Consider the following 18,796-nt stretch of genomic DNA (forward strand, 5'->3'; position numbering starts at 1 on the left):
TTGCGGCGTTATGCCAGGGAAAAGCGAGCCTTCACTATACCACTTTCTATATTTCAAAATACAAGTTCATTAGCATTGGTGGGCATTTAACCAACATTAAAAAGATATGAATGCACAGTCTCAAGTTTTCTATTTCTTCAGCTGTCATGCTACCGCTTGTGACAACATACTTGCTGTATGAGACAAGGTCCAAGCCAAGAGCCTGTGACGTATCAGGTGAATTCAAGTGGAAAGTGAATTGAAATTTGTGGATTTGGGTAATCTCGGAGGATCATCTGATATTATTCCTGGGGCGGATGACTCCACCGGTCTGATCTGTTTTCATTCTTTCTCAACAGCTTGCTTAAATAATACAGACTCATAAAATGAGCGTCCCCTTAAGAATAACTCTGGCGGTCAAGCCACTAGTCACTTAGTTAGGTAAGATTATTTATCTGGTGAACTCAGCTTACTTAGATCCTCTTCTTCGCGAGGCGCAAGAAAGCTGGCATTATATGGAAAAGATACTTTCAGCCGCAATCTCTACAAATAAGATTCTGCCACGAACACACTGAGGACCTTCACATATCTCTATGGGCCAACCCCTTTACAGAACAACCAACCACTTTTGCCTGTAAGAACCTCGCTTCTACGCTCCCGACTCGTCACAGTTTCAGAAATACATAGATAGTGCAGTACCTGTTTCCCAGTTTGTATATGACATCCTCAATTGTTTCCCTCTGCTATACACCGCAACCTAACACACGAGGCAGCCCTTCCAGCTTACCGCCGCACAAGCTACAAATCCCTTTTCCATGTTCGTCCTGTACTCTGTTGGGTATGGATCCGAGCGGCACATAGCAAAGACCTGCCGGACATCTCCCGCGACAGGTTCGCAATTCACGACCCCTCCGTTCCAGAACCCCTTGTTTCCCAAACGCAAGTCACCTCTCCTGTTGCTTGCGGCCCACTGAGCATCCCATGCTGTTGCCCCGTTGAAGCCCTGGCAGACGACATTCGTATTGGCGAATGCTCCGAGGGCTTGAGCCATCAAGGTAAGTGTAATGTAGGCCTTCATGTTTTCGGAAATATCTCGATCAAGAACAGTTGGCAATATGAGCGTGCTTCAAATAGTTAGTAATTGAGTGTGTATATCTGATGTAATATTTACTTTGAAGGTAGCCGGTTTAGGTGAAGTAAAGATGCAAAGAGAGATTGTTGTAGCTTGAAGAATTAAGTCAATTGAAAGGAAATCGGATCACTATATACTTCAAGAGTTGGTGAGAACATGCATCTGTGGCTAATACCTCTACTTATGTAATTTGTGACAATGAAGTTGTTTATACAAGGTTCGCGACTATTAGGATACATTAACCGCTAAGAATGTATTATTAGGTTGCCAGAGTCTAAGATGGTGGGGCTGTTAAATGCGTTATTTACAAGTCAAGCTGACTTAAGTTGTAGTCAGCCTACTAAAGAAGTGCCGTTAGATACGTTAAGATTATGCCAACGTACCAAGAGGGTGCAGTTGGATATTGAGGGGTTCTGTGAAAACCTTAATTATATCTATAATTTATATTTGTTTGGCAGGCGAACCTATGGCCGCGCGACCGGTACAGAAAATCCCTTGTCGGTATAGCCGAATAAGACCTTCCCCTTTAGGACAAGAAGCAAGGCCTTAGTCTGCTTGTATTATGGCTTTTCTGGTCCATCTTTTGTGGTCTTACTCGCATCCTTTCTGTTCTTCCTATTCTTCCGGTATTTTATGGGCTTCTTGGGTTTCTTGGGCTTGAAAGGCTCCTTTTGCGCCCTGGGTTCTGGTATACTAGGCAATGAAAGGCAAAAGAGACAAAAATGTTGTCTGACCGTGAATCCAGCCTGGTTTCCAGCCTATTTAGGTTGGACATTCCTAAACTGGTTACCAGTGCAGGAGAAAGCGCGTCCTAGTTACCTGCCGGACTCATTGTAGTTAATTGTGGTGGAGTAGATGGGTTAGCGTTCGGGTGACAGGCACCAGGTAGGTAACACAAGACAGACAATGTGATTTTATAGATTAAGGAGCAACTTAAAGGTGACAGTCAACTAAACGTTTCGATCTACTATAATAATTCACCTTACGAAACTGGACGGCTCTCAGTAAGCTTGTCCGCTATCATTCTAACTAACGAGCTATAGACAGCAGAAAAACAGTGCATTTTCCGGCCTGTAATGTCCCTGTGAATAGTTTATTTTGTAACAAATGGGATGAACCCATATTAAAGCTCAATTTGGTAGCAAAGTATCGCGGAGATGACATATCCTTTGAGCGAAGGTAGATTATTAGGGACCAATGCCTACCCAAGGGGGCCACCAAAAGCAAATAGAGTTTGAAGGACGATGTGGGACAGCTCGGTTTCGGTTTGCGCCCTTATTTAAACTGGACGCTAATTCTAACAGCGGGGCAAGGGATTCAGCAACGCCCAGTGCGGTAGGGCGCGGACAACTTGGTCTCGCACTGCTCCGTTGTCCAGGCAGGCATAACGCCAAGTTTGACAACGGTATCAACCGAGTAACAAGGAGTTCTTCAACGACTATCTGGTAGCTAGCAAAGGCATGGGAATAGATGATTGCATAGAAGAGGTTATTCGTACTGCCGAAGGGACAAAAGCAAATAAAGCGATCGACCCTGTACGAGTCAATAGTGTGTCGCTTACACCATACAGGTTTGGTTTGCACACAGCCGTAATGCAGGCAATGTCGACAGTTAGGTATCGCAACATATAAGATCTTGACTCTTGGAGATATTTATGGAACAATATGGCATACTAAAGAACAATTCGTCGTTAGCAGCGCCGCAGGCTAGGAAAACACCTACAGATTCATCGATACAACTTAAAAAGCGGTTTTATTGGCGATTGCGTTATGTGAGCTAGGAGTAGAACTGTTGGTATCACAGCATACCCCTACGGGAGGCAATTGAAGCGTATATGAAAGGTCAAAACTGGTACTGTATTCTGGTGTGTGCAGAAGAGAGAGTAAGTAGGTTGGCAGCAGCAGGTTTCCTTGTCCTACCTCCCCTTGCCCGCCCCACGCCAGTTGACGTAGCAAGGGCAGTAAAGCAGGCGGTAGACAGGTATCTAAGTGGTGTTGGGTATGATTGAAGTAACTAATCTGTACTGGGAAGCTGCCCATTCTCATCTACAGGCTGTGGTAACTCACGCTGCGTTGCGACTGTAGGTTTTGAGACCCGGACCTGTATTGTCTGTAGTTGCAGATGACACAAGTCGACTGCTAGTTTGCTGACACTACCGTCAAAGTAATTGATTTCGATGAATACGGCGTCTCTTATGGTTACAACCTTTTGTTGAATAAGGTTCCAGATTCTGAAGAAATTGCTTGAGCCGTGTCCAACTAGGTAACTAATTCATGCGATTAGTGACAACTGGGCCAGTCTGTTCCCTCGCAACTGGGCGTCTCTTGTAACCGCAAATGCTTTACAACTGTAGGAAAATAAGTGGGATATATCTGGCTTAGCGTGTTTCCTTGCTGTGGAACCTATAGTGGAAGGATTACTCTTTCAGCAACCCCGTTCTGGGCCTGCATATTAGGCGCACTGAAACCTTTTTGTCAATAGTAGGGCAGATCCGTATCTCCTGTATCCCTGGCTGAGCCTCTAGAAGTCCAACGCAATACAGTCGCTTGGGCCAGCCTCTATAATAGATTCCCTTGGTGCCCGTCTGAACAGCCTATGGCCCTTTGTTGTTCCACAGGCGTCACAGTCAACAATATATATCCTGCTGTCCGTTTTGAACCTGGCCCCACGGGACACGTTAGCTGTATGCCGGATTGCTTCTGGGCCTGAATAGCCTAGACGGTTGTGAAGTATTGTAGCAGTTCCCATTATGAGTATCCTACGGGTGGATGTGCAATAGTCGCATCAATTTGATAATCATGGTAGTTGGGCTGCTGTTGGCGACATTGATTACTGGCATCTTAGATATTGCTATTACCGCATTGACTGAAGGATTTCTGTATTACATCACCTACTGCCCGTCTAGCAGCTATAACCTGGGCTTCCCATCCCACCAGAAACTTCGCCAGTGTATTTGTCTGAAGGAGGCAAGGTTGGTTGTAAGCCTCGCCGTATAGTCATAGCCTTTTATGTGTCTCATCTGGACCACTCGCCCCGATGTTGATAGTACCGCAACCTTCATAGATATAAGTTGGGTTCCTGCTCATAGATAATTGCCTCGCGGCGCCCCCTGTAGTTTGTGGTATCTATACTGTTGATTGGAGATATGAATAGTGGCATTACGATGATGGGATACCCAGTTTATCAGAAGCTGCGGTAAGAAAGCCTAAGTTGCCTTTGAGGACATGTCAACGAAGACACGTGAAAATATGGTAAAACAAATCTTTAAGTGGGCCTGGTCTGTAACCTAAAGTGCTCAACTCCTAACAAGTACATGGGTCTCATTCCTGTATAGTCGGTGCTGGATGTCTTTGCCATAAATCCAGAACTAATTCATCATTATCAGAGATGACAATTCCTGTCCTATAGAAACAAAGCCATAGCGACTTACGCCACAATAGTCTGCCGACGTGAGGCTATTACCAAGTGCAAGTTCCTGCCATTGCCCTGATATTACCAAGATCGTGAGATTCGACAGCAAAATGTCACATATTTGCCGCGGGACATGAAGCTCCTATCTTCAAATCTAACCTGAGTTGACCAAGCGTTATTTCCGCAGCTTCCGCCAACACTTGTTAGAGGAAGGGGCAATGGCAGCTGGTAGCCACGACTCGGCACACACGGAGTATACTGCGGACTCACCCGACGGAGCAACCCGACTTCTCCAAGAATGTGTCTAATTAGCTTCGCCAACGCGCAAAACAAATATGATGTTGCTCGTATGAACATAGCCCAAGGACCATGGCCCTGGAGTCGCCCCGGTCTTGGCGTAACCTTGCATCGCGACCTGCCAGCTTCAGCTAGCGGCCCAAGAGGTGAAGCCAAGACGACTGTTCATCCAATTATTCAACAAGCGACAGTGACATCGCCGGCCCCAGAAATCAACCACGGCTCAGTTAATGGAAATTGGATGATGGTCACTACGGTTTTCGTATAAAAGGCGTCGCCGCGTTCCCGGGCGCCGTTTTGAAAACGATTGTGATTTTCTTAGCAGCCAAACCGACTCGCAGACAAGTTGCTCAGAAGCCAAACCACAATATGCCGAGTTCTTTTATTGCCGTATCGGCTTTGCTGGTTAGCGCTTCTAATTTTGCTGCTGCAGCCTTGTCGAACACGGCCAACTTAGAACCTTGCGCTGTTGTAGCCGCTGCTTGGGCCGAACAATTCGCGGCTTCGCCGACAAGTACTTCTCCCGACTAGACATGCACCTCGAGCGATGGACTGACTATGATTCCTGTAGTCACGCCAACCGTACCCGCGCAGCTTGGGTATGACTGCCTCAACTCTGTTCCTCTCGGAAAGGAGGCGGCCATTGAGCTAGTTGATTCTCTCGTTCCTTACCTTGAGTGGCAAAGCGGTAAGTGCGCCGCTTTGAGCTGGCATTTTAACTGTTCCAGTGCACTGATTCGATTGTAAGACGCCTCGTACAAGGCAAACCCGCCGCCAGAGTACGATTATCCTGGCTACGATCTTTTTGCCGCGCTCGCCAATGTGAGGCAAAACCTCGTGGACGACGTCTACGCGAATGAGTTCGGTTTTCAATCTGCTCTCTACGAGGAGGTCTTTAGCCCCGGCCACGATGGTCACTTCGTCTACTACCCTGACCTTCTCACCGTTGTGATCGATTGGACCCGGCAACGCAGTTTGGTTTCCATTAGCGAGGACGGCTCGTCTCTGCCGGTAGTCAAGATATACGGTAAAGCCCCTGAAGACTGAAACGTTAATTGGCCATGTCTAACCTTGTTCCAGAGGATGTCATTTCGTCCCCCGAGACTGCATCTGCGATAAAGCTTATCAATGGTGTCGAAGCTACCAAGTACTTGGCGGACACCATCGACAAGGCGAACTGGAGCCGAGATGTAAACTCCGCATACAACTCCCTTTTTTTCCAGCAGGCTGGACAGGCAAGTGGATTGGGCACTGGTTACTTTAGCTCCGGAGGTCGCACCCGGTAAGCATTGTCGAAGTCGAGGAAACGTCAACTGAACTAAACCTACTGTCAGTTTCGTGTATCCTGGGGCCAACACGACCTTCACCTTCAAGAATGGAACGGAAGCCTCATTCGAGAATCGTGCCCGCATCAGGAGAAACCTTACAGGCGTGGTAGATGGCCCGTCCTTCTACGCAAAATTCTGCAACCCTCTCAGCCCCGCATCCGCGACTCCTTTAGGCTTCCTCTCTTCAAACGAAACTGCTCCCATTCTTCCAGGCTACCCAGAGCCTGTCATCATGACAAGTGATGGCGTGGTGTCGGGACACTTCCTCGAAGGAGAAGAATTCAAAGATGTTGCTGTCATTGCACTCAACGGGTTCGCAAGCGGTAGCATTCCAGAGTTTCAGAAAGTGACTCAGGACTTTTACACCATCGCGCTTGCAGCCGGCAAGACGAAGCTGGTCATTGATTTTCAGCAGAATGGCGGCGGCTACATTCTTCATGGGTACGACTTCTTCCGCCAGCTGTTCCCCGACAAGGTTCAAGAAGGGTTTTCCCGCTGGAAGGAAAATGACGCGTTCATTGCTGCTGCCGAGATTGTCTCGGATATGGTGGCCTCCCTGGACATCCACACCAGCGACGACGAAGAGTTGATCAGTTTTGCCCAGAGCCAGTTCAACTGGCGCTTCGACTACAACCTCACGGAACAGCCCTTTACCTCCTTTGACGACAAGTTCGCTCCCCAGGTGTTTCAAAACACGTCCTACACCGACCTGTTGCGTTGGAACCTCGACAACTCTTTGACTACGTGGAACAGCAGCTGGGGTATGGGGATCGAGATTAACGGCTACGGAAATCTCACCGGTCTTCCGCAGCCTTTCGAAGCCGAGAACATCATCGTTTTGTACGATGGCGCGTGTGCCTCGACCTGCACCCTTGCGGCCGAGTTTCTCCGCTTACATGCCGGCGTCAAGTCGGTAGCCTTTGGGGGCCTCCCCGTCGAGGGCCCGATCGAGGGCGTTGGCGGAATCAAGGGATCCCAAGTTCTAAACTGGGCAGACATTCACTTCTACACCACCACCCTTCTTCCTCGCGCCACAACCGACGAGCAAAAGGCGGCCTTTGCCCGCTATAGCGACTTGCCCCTTAACCGCAGTCTGGCATCTGTAGTCAACGTGCGTGACCAGATCTTGCGAGACAATGTGGAAGATGGTATTCCTGCGCAATACGTCCGCGAGGATGTCGACTGCCGTCTCTACTGGACTTTGCCTATGATCAATGACGTTAGAGAAGTGTGGAAAGCGACCGCAAATGCCGCATTTAACGGAGGAAAGTGTGTCCATGGTGGCATTCCCCGGAAGGATGTGTCAGAGGTGGCAGAAGTCAGGCGCGACAACTACTTGTCTGCGTCGAGCCTCCACGAGCAAACCAAGGTAGTCCGCCGTGACAACCCACCAACCCACGACAGGCTCTGGAAAGACAAATATTTGGTGCAGGCTGTCGAATAAGCAGACTGTTTCCAGCAATTAATGCAGTTCAGCGGCTTCATTCACCGCGAGAAACCTCAAGCAAAGGGTGTACGTGTCAACCGTATTGCGACAAGGAGAAATTTGTAACAATATTTGGACATCCTGTGGGGAATGCCGGCTTTCTTTGACGCATCAATAACGGATGTGAACCCAATTTTAGAGGAAAGGTAATTTGACACAAGGCACTATCCCAATGCTGGACCAATCCAATTGAAATTTTAAATGGTGTTCAAGAAGTCTCCGTCGTACAACCGGAGTGAGTTAATCTCGAACTTGAGGTTATTATTCCATCAATTTTCTAATGTACGAGTACAATGAGAACTGCAAAAGGATGACGGCTAAGTGACAGTTCTCTTATTTCGAGCTCAATCCGCAATAGATTTAGAAACAGCATTCTGTATCTGCAGGTTCCATCACGTGCGCCACGACTGCGTTTCACTCAGTATCAAATGTAGCCATGATTCACCTTCTGTGACTTTTCAAATAATGGACAACGCATTGGTTGACCCAATACTGCAGAAGCCTGACCTTTTTGAATAGGATCACAATCGCGTTAACATCTGGCTTGTTGGTTCAACATTCACTGACGATAATGATGCTGTCATATTAGAACTCCGAGCATACAGAAGTGAACATGACGACCGAGTGGCAAGAAATAACCCGTCCATGCCAGCCCTAACTACTTTTGCGCTCAATTACAACGTCTTGGGTTAGATAAAAAAAACACCTCACCAAAGTTTCACTCTCACGGTATTTCATTTGTCGTATAATCTATATTTGACGGTAGGTAATGTGCAATTTACTCTAAAATTGCTGTCAGAGCGCCTTCAGAAACATGAATGTAAAATTGCTAGAATTAAGACCTAAGGGCTAAGAAGGTCATCAAAATATATCCATTTGTTTGGATCAGCTATTGCTTGATTTGCGGTAAGAGTTTCCACTTGCGTCACATACATATCGCGCACCGCCTGAGAACCAAGGGTTGTATCAGCCTTTAGCTGCTTTATGGTCGACTTGATCATCGCGTCCATTTCGAGTTCAACCAGCGAGCCTTGCGTGAACAGAAAATCATCTTCCCACGCGCTGTACACGGCTTCGAATTGGAATCCTGGGCCAGTCATTGTGCTCGCCGCAATTTCCTGATCGAGCAATCGAAGGGTGTCTCGCATTCGCTGGCTTGTCGCCTTGAAGATGGCCGTGACCTCTGGCTCTGCCATGTAAGCCAAGAGCATGGCGAAACGGGTCACTTTTGCAAGTTTGCCCTTCACCACGCTAGATGAAGAGAATTCTCCGGTTGCCCCGTTGAACACGGCACTCTTCAAGGAGTTGAGGTTACTGTCGAGCGCCACAAGCGAGCCAGCCTTACTGTTATCGGGGAGGTTGAGCATCATCTGTCCCAGGGCTGAGAGACCTCTACTCTTGAAGGGATTCGTTCCACGACCAGGGAAGTTTGTCTCTCGGGCCAGAATGTTTTTGATCAGCCCGGCTGTCTGACATGTCTTAGCATCCTTTTTGTCAATAAACTCGGCAAACTGTCGAACAAGCTGTGCTTCATATACATGCTCGGCTGCCAAATGTTAGCTACTAAAGGCCAAAAGCTCATTTGATAATAGGCTTACTTTCGTAGGAACCACCTTGAGTCCTAGCCGGGGAGCCGCCGTTTGCGGGTTTCCAGACAAGTTGGCTGAACCTCCAGACACACGTGGTCGTTGGATTGGAGTACTGATACCCGTACGCGGGGAAGACGTTGCCTGCATTGGCTGGCGTATAGCGGCCGCTGAGATAAGATTTCGAACACACTGAAATCTCCTTTACCGCCGTCCGCACACGCTTTTCCAACCAAGATCGCTTTTCTGTAGAGTTATTATCGTGGATAGCTAGTCTCGCTTCAAGCTCCGGGTCATCGTATTCAATGGTGCCACTATCATCTGGGCCAGTTTCGGGTGATTCATTATCTCCACAAGAAACGCACATAGGGCAAACGGAAGAGGTAGACGATGATGAAGCGGTGGTGGTAGTACTCGAGGGGCGTGTCGGTGCTGTCGTAATCGTAGACACAGGCTGTGAGACAGTCGCCGTCGGCTTTTGATTTTTGGCATTTTGAACTGCCTGCTCAGACGCTATTGTTTTAATGTCAGTAAGCAAGCTTCCACAGAGCCTCCAAGAGAATCAAGACACCCCCAAAGACATACCGACGGCTTGAGCTATCTGGTCAGCTAGGACTGCTGCTATTGCCACCGTAGCAGCTGTCACCGCGGTGGCTGCTGAGGAGGAGGCGGCGGTTAGATCCTGAATAAGCTGCTGCTGAGCACTTTTGACGAATGAATCTACGATCTGGTTGAAGAAGTCCCATGCGCCTAGAGTTACAACCCATTGTCAGAAATTTCATTCAAACCTGTACTGTAAACATGATTGAACTCACGATCCAGGGCGTTATCAATGGAATCTTTGGCAGCCTGCGCGAGGTTTGAGTTCGTGGGGTCCTTGTTGTAGTTGTCGACGCTGATCTTTGCTTGAGCAACATCCTGGAGATTCGAGTTCTCATAGACTAGAATGCGATTGCCTCCACCGCAGACTTGCCCCGGGTTCCCAGCACACAGAGTGTTGCAGTCTGCCTGATTGGATTTCTCTGGATTGGCCTGAGAGTCTCCCCAGAAACATTCCCTGAACAATCATCAGTCAAAGTTGGTTGTCAGTTTGGGGTGTCTTACCCTCCAAACTCCACACCAGCATATCGCCATCCGTTAGCAGCAGCACGGGCGATGCACTTCTCAACCGTCATTCCAGTGACGCTAGCATCCTCGGTACTACCACCGGTCAAGACGCGGGAACCGGGAGCGTCAAAGAGACAAACGGGATTCCTGTAGGCACCGACGGAGGGCACAATCTGCGGTGCCGAACCGCTTGGCACAACGTTGGCCGCCTTTGAGAAGCAATCGACTCCAACAGCATTGTCAGCTATAAGCACACCAAAGCCGCAGTTCGCATTGACTGAAGAAGCGACCCCTCCGCATCTGTTGGGACAAGATAGTATTTTCTGAAAGCTGCAAAATCTCATGAGCGTTGTGTATCTTTCAAAAAGTTTCTAAACTTAACAGTCTTACCTTGAACGAATGACAGATCCTTCCAGCCTGGGTGGTGCAGACCCATCGTTGCAGAGATAGGTTATCATGGCAAGAGAATCGCCATTCGAGGCGGACGACATGACAATGGGGTCACTTCCGCCATATATCATGCCGTCTTGGAACCTTGCAATGGCACTTTCGACGCCAGGCTGACTGTTTGAGCCCCTCTCACAGCCGCCTGAGACAGTAACGCATTGAACCTCCTGTGCATTATAGCCCGGAAGATATGCAAGGGCAAGAATTTTGAAAAAGACTGCTCGGTTTCGCATTTTGACACGCCTAACTGGCAAGGAATTGCAGACAACACTGGGCAAAGCTGGCGGTCTAGAACTTCACTTAAATGGGAGAGAGCTGTGAATGGGAATATTCTTATATATTTAGTTGGCTTGAGAGCCGTGATGCACTGCTGGATGAGTATCGGCGGGCCTAGTGAATCTCAGGCAGACAGGCTAAAGGATATCACGGTCTTGGCGGTGTTCTTCCCTACCGTTCGTTGACCAATAATAATGTATGGATCGTATACCGTTGTCAGGGCTAGACCTCAAGGGACATGCTGACTTGGACAAAAATAGTTCAATATAATTCCTTATCAGGAAGGTGGGTTGCATAGGGCAAGAAAACTCTTCAGTTTATCAACTCCAATAAACCGCGCTTAGTGTGGCATGTCCATTATCAACATCACGATCATAAGCCGTAGTCTGTAACACACCTCGGTAGCATGCTTATTTCAGGCGACAATGGTCAGCTGTTTTTCCCTATTGGGTGAAGGGTATTTTTGCAGCGCACTTGATTACTCAAGTGATTGACCACTCCGCTAAGCTAATTCTACTTTAGCTTTCTTTTCCCATGTTTCGCAGAAGATTTAGACCCAAACTCACAATTTCCCTCATGATTTAACCGATCAGCGACCAATAAGCGTCGATCCACCCCGGCCCCAATATCCAGAAAAAGATATCTGAGTTGCTTCTCTTCAGAGAGACAGGGTCACGAGGCCATCTCTATGAATAGAGTCCTGCAGACCCCATTATGCAGTCAGCCAATATTCAGCCCTTGGAACACCCACAACGCATGCTTGTCCTAGATGATTTGCACTCAAGATACTATCCGTTTCACAAGCAATCAACATGAGGATTAGTATTTATAATCGTAGACTGGCAAGTCGTAGATGAGAAGCGCACGCGCTCATCAACGCATTCCTACCTTTGTTGTCTTCCCTGGTGCAATGCTAGCAATTCATTTCTTCTGGCTGGCCGGAGCGCTTGCCTCCCCGTTCAGTGTCTTACAACAACGAGACCAGGTTGATTCTCTGGGACATGTAACCTTTGTTAATGTTCTAGTCAAGAGAGGGCAAGAGTTGTGTCCAGCACTCTATGCAGTACCTGGGCCTATACCTTTTTTTGCCTTCCCTTCTTCCGTTTTGGTCCCCGTTCAATCCTCCGCCACCAGCTCGAGAACAACAATTCCACCCACACCGTCCTCTACAACCAGCAGCAAAGCTGTAACTAGCACAAGCGCTTCTGTGATCGTCTGCCCGAGCTCACCACAGTCATGCCAGGCTAATGGCTGCTCTGGCTCAGTAACAGGCGGGCAGGCTACATGCAAGTCCGCGAGCCAAGCGGGATGCTCTTGCGTCCCATCCATCGACACACCCGGCTTTTCGTGCGGCAGCCAGCAGAGCTGTACCGCGAACAATTGCGAAGGCAGCTTCAACAGCGATGGCTCCGCAACCTGCAAGAACTACGCGGGAGGCTGTAACTGCACACCCACCTCCTCCATGTGCGGGACGCGCCAAAGTTGTGATCTCAACAATTGTGCGGGGACCTTTGATTCGGACGGCAAAGCTACCTGCAAAGGAGCATACGCAACTTGCCCGTGTAACCCGACTTCCTCAACTTGTGGTGCTTCTCAGAGTTGCGATGCAAACGGTTGCGGGGGTACATTCGACTCTGACGGCTTCGCAACGTGCAAGGCTAATTTCGCCTCATGCCGGTGTACGCCGACTTCGGGAACATGTGGCACTCCCCAGAGCTGCGATCTCAACGGATGTGCCGGAAATTTCGACGCCAATGGTTTCGCGACTTGCAAAGGCAACTACGCTGGTTGCCGCTGCAACCCAACCTCCAACACTTGTGGCAACAGTCAAAGTTGTGACCTCAACGGCTGCGCTGGGACATTTGATTCTACTGGCTTCGCAACTTGCAAAGGGAATTACGCTACTTGCCGCTGCAATCCAACGTCCGGCACATGTGGTAGTCCCCAAAGTTGTGATCTTAACAGTTGCGCCGGGACGTTTGATGCCAATGGTTTCGCAACCTGTAAAGGGAACTATGCCACTTGCCGCTGCAATCCAACGGCCGGTACCTGTGGTAATTCTCAAAGTTGTGATCTCAATGGCTGTGCCGGCACTTTTAACTCTGACGGCATCGCCACATGCAAGGGTAACTACGCAACATGCCGGTGCTCCCCTACCACAAATACTTGTGGCAATCAGCAGTCTTGCGATCTCAACGACTGTAACGGAAGCTTCGATTCCGATGGAAAAGCGCGGTGCAAGGGTAAGTGGGCAGGTTGTCAATGCTTGCCCCAGAGCACACAATGCGGCTCGCCACAATCATGCGATCTCAATGGCTGTGCCGGCTCGTTCGACTCCAACGGAAAGGCCACCTGCAAGGGCAACTTTGCCGGCTGCCAATGCACGCCAACACAGGGCAGCGGCGGCACGTGTGGAAACCGTCAAAGTTGCGATCTTAACAACTGCGCCGGTGCGTTCACAGGCAACAACCCCTATCCCCAGTGTACCAACTTTTACGCGCCATGCCAATGCAATCCGACGGACAATACTTGCGGTAGCCCCCAGAGCTGTGACCTGAATGGCTGCAATGGAAGCTGGGATGGGAATTCAAACATTGCACGATGCAGAGGAAACTTTGTGGGCTGTAGATGCAACCCGACGGCGGTAGGAAATCATACTTGTCATGCCTAAAGCTGGTAATTATCTGACAGCGATAACTTCACAGGCTACCTGCGGAGCTAAGCAGAACTGCGACCTAAACGGCTGTGCGGGCACGTATGATGCCAACTCCAACCGCGCGTACTGCCGCGGTAACTTTGCTGGATGTGAATGCAATCCAACCCAGGTGAGTGCATGCTCTACATTCACAGCACTATGGGGATGTTGGCTAACGTTGCGTCTCAGAGCCTATGCGGTCAGAGAGCGAGCTGCGTCGACGGCGGTTGCGCTGGCCAAAGAGACGGCGATGGTGTTTGGCGGTGCAAGGGTAACTACGCCGGGTGCCCGTGCTATTACTCTTCTTCGTGGGGAGTAGTCGACATTGATGCCGGCTACACGGGCGGCAGATTGACCCTCACCTCAAACGATAACGAGTGCCGTAAGCGATTCTTTTCTCTTCCGCGCTTAACGTAAATTAATTCGATTTCCCAAATAGAAAACCTGCCAGCAGCTTTTAACGACAAGATCAGCTCCATCGCAATTTATGCTTGGACCATCCGCTGCCAATTCCACATGTAAGTTGATCTTTTAGTTCGTAAAGAATTCTGGATATGTTTGATCGTAGCATTTGCTGACAACAGTGTAAACCATTAGAGATGCAAACTGCCAAGGGGATTATCTCTATGGCAACTCAGAAACATATGGAAAATGGGGTTTGCAGGGGGAAAACGCTAGGTTTAATGACCAGATCAGCTCCTTCAAGTGCTGGCTGGATCCATTAGAGTATTGTAACGGCAGACCTTGTTGGTAAATTTGTGATTGAATTATATATAACTTTCGTACTATAATTAAATGCCATCAGTCGAGTAGTCGAGTACTTTGACTTTGAATTATTGTCCTTCATGGTATTCAATTAGCCAGGTGACATCTTCAGCGCGTAAGGCGTTGAACAACACAGACAACACAAACTTATACAGCGCGGCCACGCAATCAAACTGCGAAAATAGTCACAATCAGAAGGAGGCTTTAGAGAAAACTGATAAGATTTTTTTCCTATTCGATTTTTTATCTTTTCGACAAAGTCGATCGAGACAGCTTCCAAGTTGGCATTAATCGGGATAAGCATCGCCTCCATGTTCACTATTATGACCATTCTGTCTGACGATGTGGCTAAAGCTGCCATGGAAAACTCTAGACATCATTAGTTCATCAAAAATCATGTCTCTAGGCTCATTGATACTATATAGAATCTTTTACAAACGAAAATAGCCATAGGTAGAGCCGGAATTATTTTAGTCAACAGCTCAAAGCAAAGGGTAAGTATTCTTTCACGCAGGAACTGCCAAAAGCTTAGCCAAGGAAACCTTGCCACAAATACCAAAAATTGGCTTTCACACTATTTTGATTCGTTCAAGTTCGCATTAGGGTAGGAACTGGTTTCGTAAATTCACACCTTGAAACATAGGTCTCGAATGCCTCTTGACGAGTTTTTCGATGTGATGTTCATGACCCATCACATATTCTACCTTATATATCAGCCGCAAACCGGAGTTCACAACAAGATTGTTCGAAAGCCAGGGTGGGAGAGGGGCCCAATGGGACGTCTGACATATTGACTGGCTGTTAGTTTCGATTTATATAGGGTGATGAAGTAGTCATAGCTGTCCCAAATAATTGTCCCTGAAGTTGGTAGTTACATCACTTAAATGTTATTGTTCTATGTGGAATGCACTGGGTGACTCGCATCGCATCCATCCATCCCTCCTATGTTACAAGATATTCTCATCGTCCGCTTCAATAATGCTTACACTTCTCAATACACCACCATGGAGCTTCCCTAGTGATGACCTTTATCTCGCGGCCAACCATAAGCTACCCATGTTTTTATGTGCTAGACCACCGTATTTTAATCAAGTCTTCTCCACCAAAGCTCTCCACGGTTAGAGCCATCTCTTTGTGACGTGATGCGCAGAAGCTTTCCATCCTCGAAGATAGTGTAATTGCGCTTGTGGTTGGCACCAACCATGGAAGGGACATTTGCTACTGTCAATGGGCCGTGGAAAACTTGGCCAAACGTGGCAGTCGCTGGGATTTCGTCGCTAATCCGGAACGGTCCGGCATATCCGATGCTGTGCTTGCCAACGAGCGCCCAATCGGCATCTGATTGACCCTCTTCAAAAGGGAATGTGAGGTTCGCAGGGCGGTCTTCGACATCAGTTGATGTGATCGTGGCCGACATGTAGCCAGTCTTGCTATATGTAAGGATGCCGACAGGGGCGGAGCCGTACGTCGGGTCATCTATGGGAACTCCATCGCGCGTCCTGTGGGTTATAGATGTGAGCGAATGTCGTGATTGAAGGAAGTTGATGAACAGTGACAGTGACTTACGCAGATGTGTTGAGGAGGGTATAAGTTCCTGCCAAAATGGCGAAGATTTCTGAAGGCTGCATTTTGGCTTAAAGACGGAAGTTCGTTTGGCTCCTACGGTGAATGGGTTTGGCCAGTGTACTTTTGCTGATCTTCCATACCACCCCGAAGGAGGGCGGGCATATAAGACATATTTTGTTATGGGAACGAAAACCGTCTGCCCAGAGCTGTGAGCAGTCAAGCAAATCCAAAGAGGTCTTTCGTCCGCACGACCATCCGGCCGGGTTCACCCTGAATGGGTGGGTGTGATACAAGGATACCCAGGAACTTAGATTAACGCACCCAAGCACGCAACAATTATGACATGGATTTGAAGTGGATCGCACATGTCAACCAGTTAAACTCAAGGGAATTCGTTCGGACCTCGCTCGTCTAGAACGCTCTACACGGTCCGCCCTGCTAGTCATACGCTATCGCGACACCCGGTTACCGAGCAAGGCTACTGACTCGCTTGTGTTTGCAATCAGTATATTTCGCCGAGATAAGTGGCAGGGAATTGATCCTCTGCAATTGAATAACTGATCCAAGATTTCTGGATGAAAAAAGGCACAAGAAACGGTTCGTTTCGTCCCAAGTCCATTTTGTCTTGGCTCAAGAAGGCTGTGCCAACCTTCATGAATGGGGTAACAGCACAAAACGGGGTATAACTGGAGGGTTTTCTTGGCAAAATGGACAGTCGGCAGGCGATTGTGGGGGAAATGGGTATGGGGTACCGCGTGGTCGAGAACCTGTGTCCTTATTTCGAAGACAGAATGTGGATTCCAGGGTCGGCGTCACATTTAGAACCCGCGCGGTAAGCCCGGACGGGGGGTCATGGGGGTTTCCTTAGAAGGTGAAGAACCCCGAATGCTACCTTGGCTCCGGAGAAAGGGATGAACCGGGAGTAAGGTGCCAAGCATAAACAATCCCAGTCTCATGCCGGCAAGACGTCAGCACTTCATTTGTTCGTACTGAATGGGGCAGTTACAGGCAGACGGGCCTGACATATCGGGGAGGTCGGAGTGTGACGGAACGTTCCAAAATAACTTGACAGGTCTCTCGTACCATTTTTTCCGAATTAGCTTCGACCAAGACATCTTTGAGTTACTCTTCATTTCGGTGTGTCCTAACCACTCCATAACCCTTACTTCAGGGTGCCACGGCGTTGGCCACGTGAAATTCAGCATACTTTCCCCCGGGTATATACACTGAACAATCCTGTATGCAGACGATGAACGGGTGCACCTGGTCACACTTAAGCTTGGAAAGGTTGCTGCTTCCTTCCACCACATAGATCTGATTTATAGTTCGCCGCATAGGCCGCGTGGTTCGTCTTGAGGCGTGCGCTACTGAGCTGCGGCTGAGTATTTCCACAATATACAGATCGTGCGTGGCAGCCGGGCTTTATCTTGTCTCCAAGGTTCACGACAAACAATTAGGCTTGCTACAACAACGAAAGTCAGAAATAATAAATGGCCATCTTATTCCCTTATATACAGACCATGTATGAGAATATTTGCTGGTCTTTTCTACTGGCATATCATCTCCTAGAAATGCCTTCGTCGTAGAGGCCGCCTTTCAAGTCACATAGATCTGCCATTGTTTATTTACATGGCTAATCGCATAGTCAGAAACAGCTTAAGAGTGGTGCATAAGTATATTATTTCACGCCATGTTTCTCATTTCAATACAATGAGGCCATTCGTTGCGGGAATTTCCTCCCGGGGCAACCGAGACCTCATCGCAGTGTCACCTGATCCCATAAGGCTGACTAACACCTTCGTTATCGTACTACCAAAGGCCTGGAACATCCGACATTAGTTATATTATCATGGCACAAGCTCTATGCAGAGACACTCACGGCATACTATCTGCCGAGAACATTGCATTTTCTCTTCATTATACATTAATTCCCGTCTCACGCTACCGTCACTTCTTTGGGTACATACTAGCTATTGAGGGTTTATTTTTGGCACATGTTCAATCTCCGATGTGAAGCGCTTGAAGTCACACTAAGTTGTGTTCTTATTGGTGGTTTCTTATAAATATTACCATACCAGGAAATCGTTAAGTAGATACCTGTCTGAGGTCAGAGGAAATGGAGGCCTTTATGTTCTGAGGTTGCATTTGTACAATCAAAAAAGCCACAGAATAGTTTAAAAAAACTCTTCGGCAAATTTAGCGCTTCATATATGGGCAGCATTCTCACAACCCTGCCTGGGCTCAATATTCACCAACCGTGCACAACAGCAACGCGTGTGATAAAGTCAGGAAAGACCTCGAGTCGGTCTCAGTAACCCAATTTTACACGCTCCTCTGAGTATTTTCAATACGAAACCGAGTCTGTTTGTCCGCTGGTCCCCTTACTATAGAAGTGGAGTGCAATCTATAGTTAATAAAGAGTTCGTGGGAAGGGGGGGGGGGCTGGGTATGGATGGCTATGGAGCGAGGCTGACGCTTCTTTCCTGCAGGGAGGTACTCTGGAACGGAACTGCATGCAGTACAATAAGGATAGCCCCGTCCTCGGGAGGAAGCGGCCTTCTAGTTCTTATTTCATTCCAAGTGAGCAATTTAACAGTAGGACTAGAACTAATTTAGGCATGAAATGGATAAGAACGAAAACGCGCTAGCTCAAAAACACAATTTTTTTTTACAAATTTGCCGATTATGGGGACCCATGTACCTAGAGCAACGACCTGACCA

General features: G+C 48.2%; 3 protein-coding genes across 3 annotated transcripts; 1 reads left to right on the forward strand and 2 right to left on the reverse strand.

The window, feature by feature from the left end:
• Nucleotides 1-5,377: 5,377 nt before the first annotated feature.
• On the forward strand, nt 5,378-7,591 carry EsH8_VIII_000275 (uncharacterized protein; the record flags this gene model as incomplete). The annotated part of the gene is made up of 4 exons (XM_083269317.1): nt 5,378-5,507; nt 5,568-5,846; nt 5,900-6,101; nt 6,154-7,591. 4 exons carry the CDS (start codon nt 5,378-5,380, stop codon nt 7,589-7,591), a joined length of 2,049 nt encoding a protein of 682 aa, XP_083129085.1.
• An 884-nt stretch (nt 7,592-8,475) lies between these two features.
• EsH8_VIII_000276 (WSC domain-containing protein) lies at nt 8,476-10,762 on the reverse strand (the record flags this gene model as incomplete). Its single annotated transcript, XM_083269318.1, has 7 exons — nt 8,476-9,179; nt 9,232-9,442; nt 9,585-9,721; nt 9,805-9,969; nt 10,035-10,276; nt 10,324-10,570; nt 10,717-10,762. 7 exons carry the CDS (start codon nt 10,760-10,762, stop codon nt 8,476-8,478), a joined length of 1,752 nt encoding a protein of 583 aa, XP_083129086.1.
• Nucleotides 10,763-15,593: 4,831 nt separating this feature from the next.
• On the reverse strand, nt 15,594-16,137 carry EsH8_VIII_000277 (uncharacterized protein; the record flags this gene model as incomplete). The annotated part of the gene is made up of 2 exons (XM_083269319.1): nt 15,594-16,008; nt 16,076-16,137. 2 exons carry the CDS (start codon nt 16,135-16,137, stop codon nt 15,594-15,596), a joined length of 477 nt encoding a protein of 158 aa, XP_083129087.1.
• Between the last annotated feature and the right edge of the window lie 2,659 nt (nt 16,138-18,796).

The sequence above is a fragment of the Colletotrichum jinshuiense genome, chromosome 8 (genome assembly GCF_051148585.1).
Source record: "Colletotrichum jinshuiense chromosome 8, complete sequence".
Classification (NCBI taxonomy): domain Eukaryota; kingdom Fungi; phylum Ascomycota; class Sordariomycetes; order Glomerellales; family Glomerellaceae; genus Colletotrichum; species Colletotrichum jinshuiense.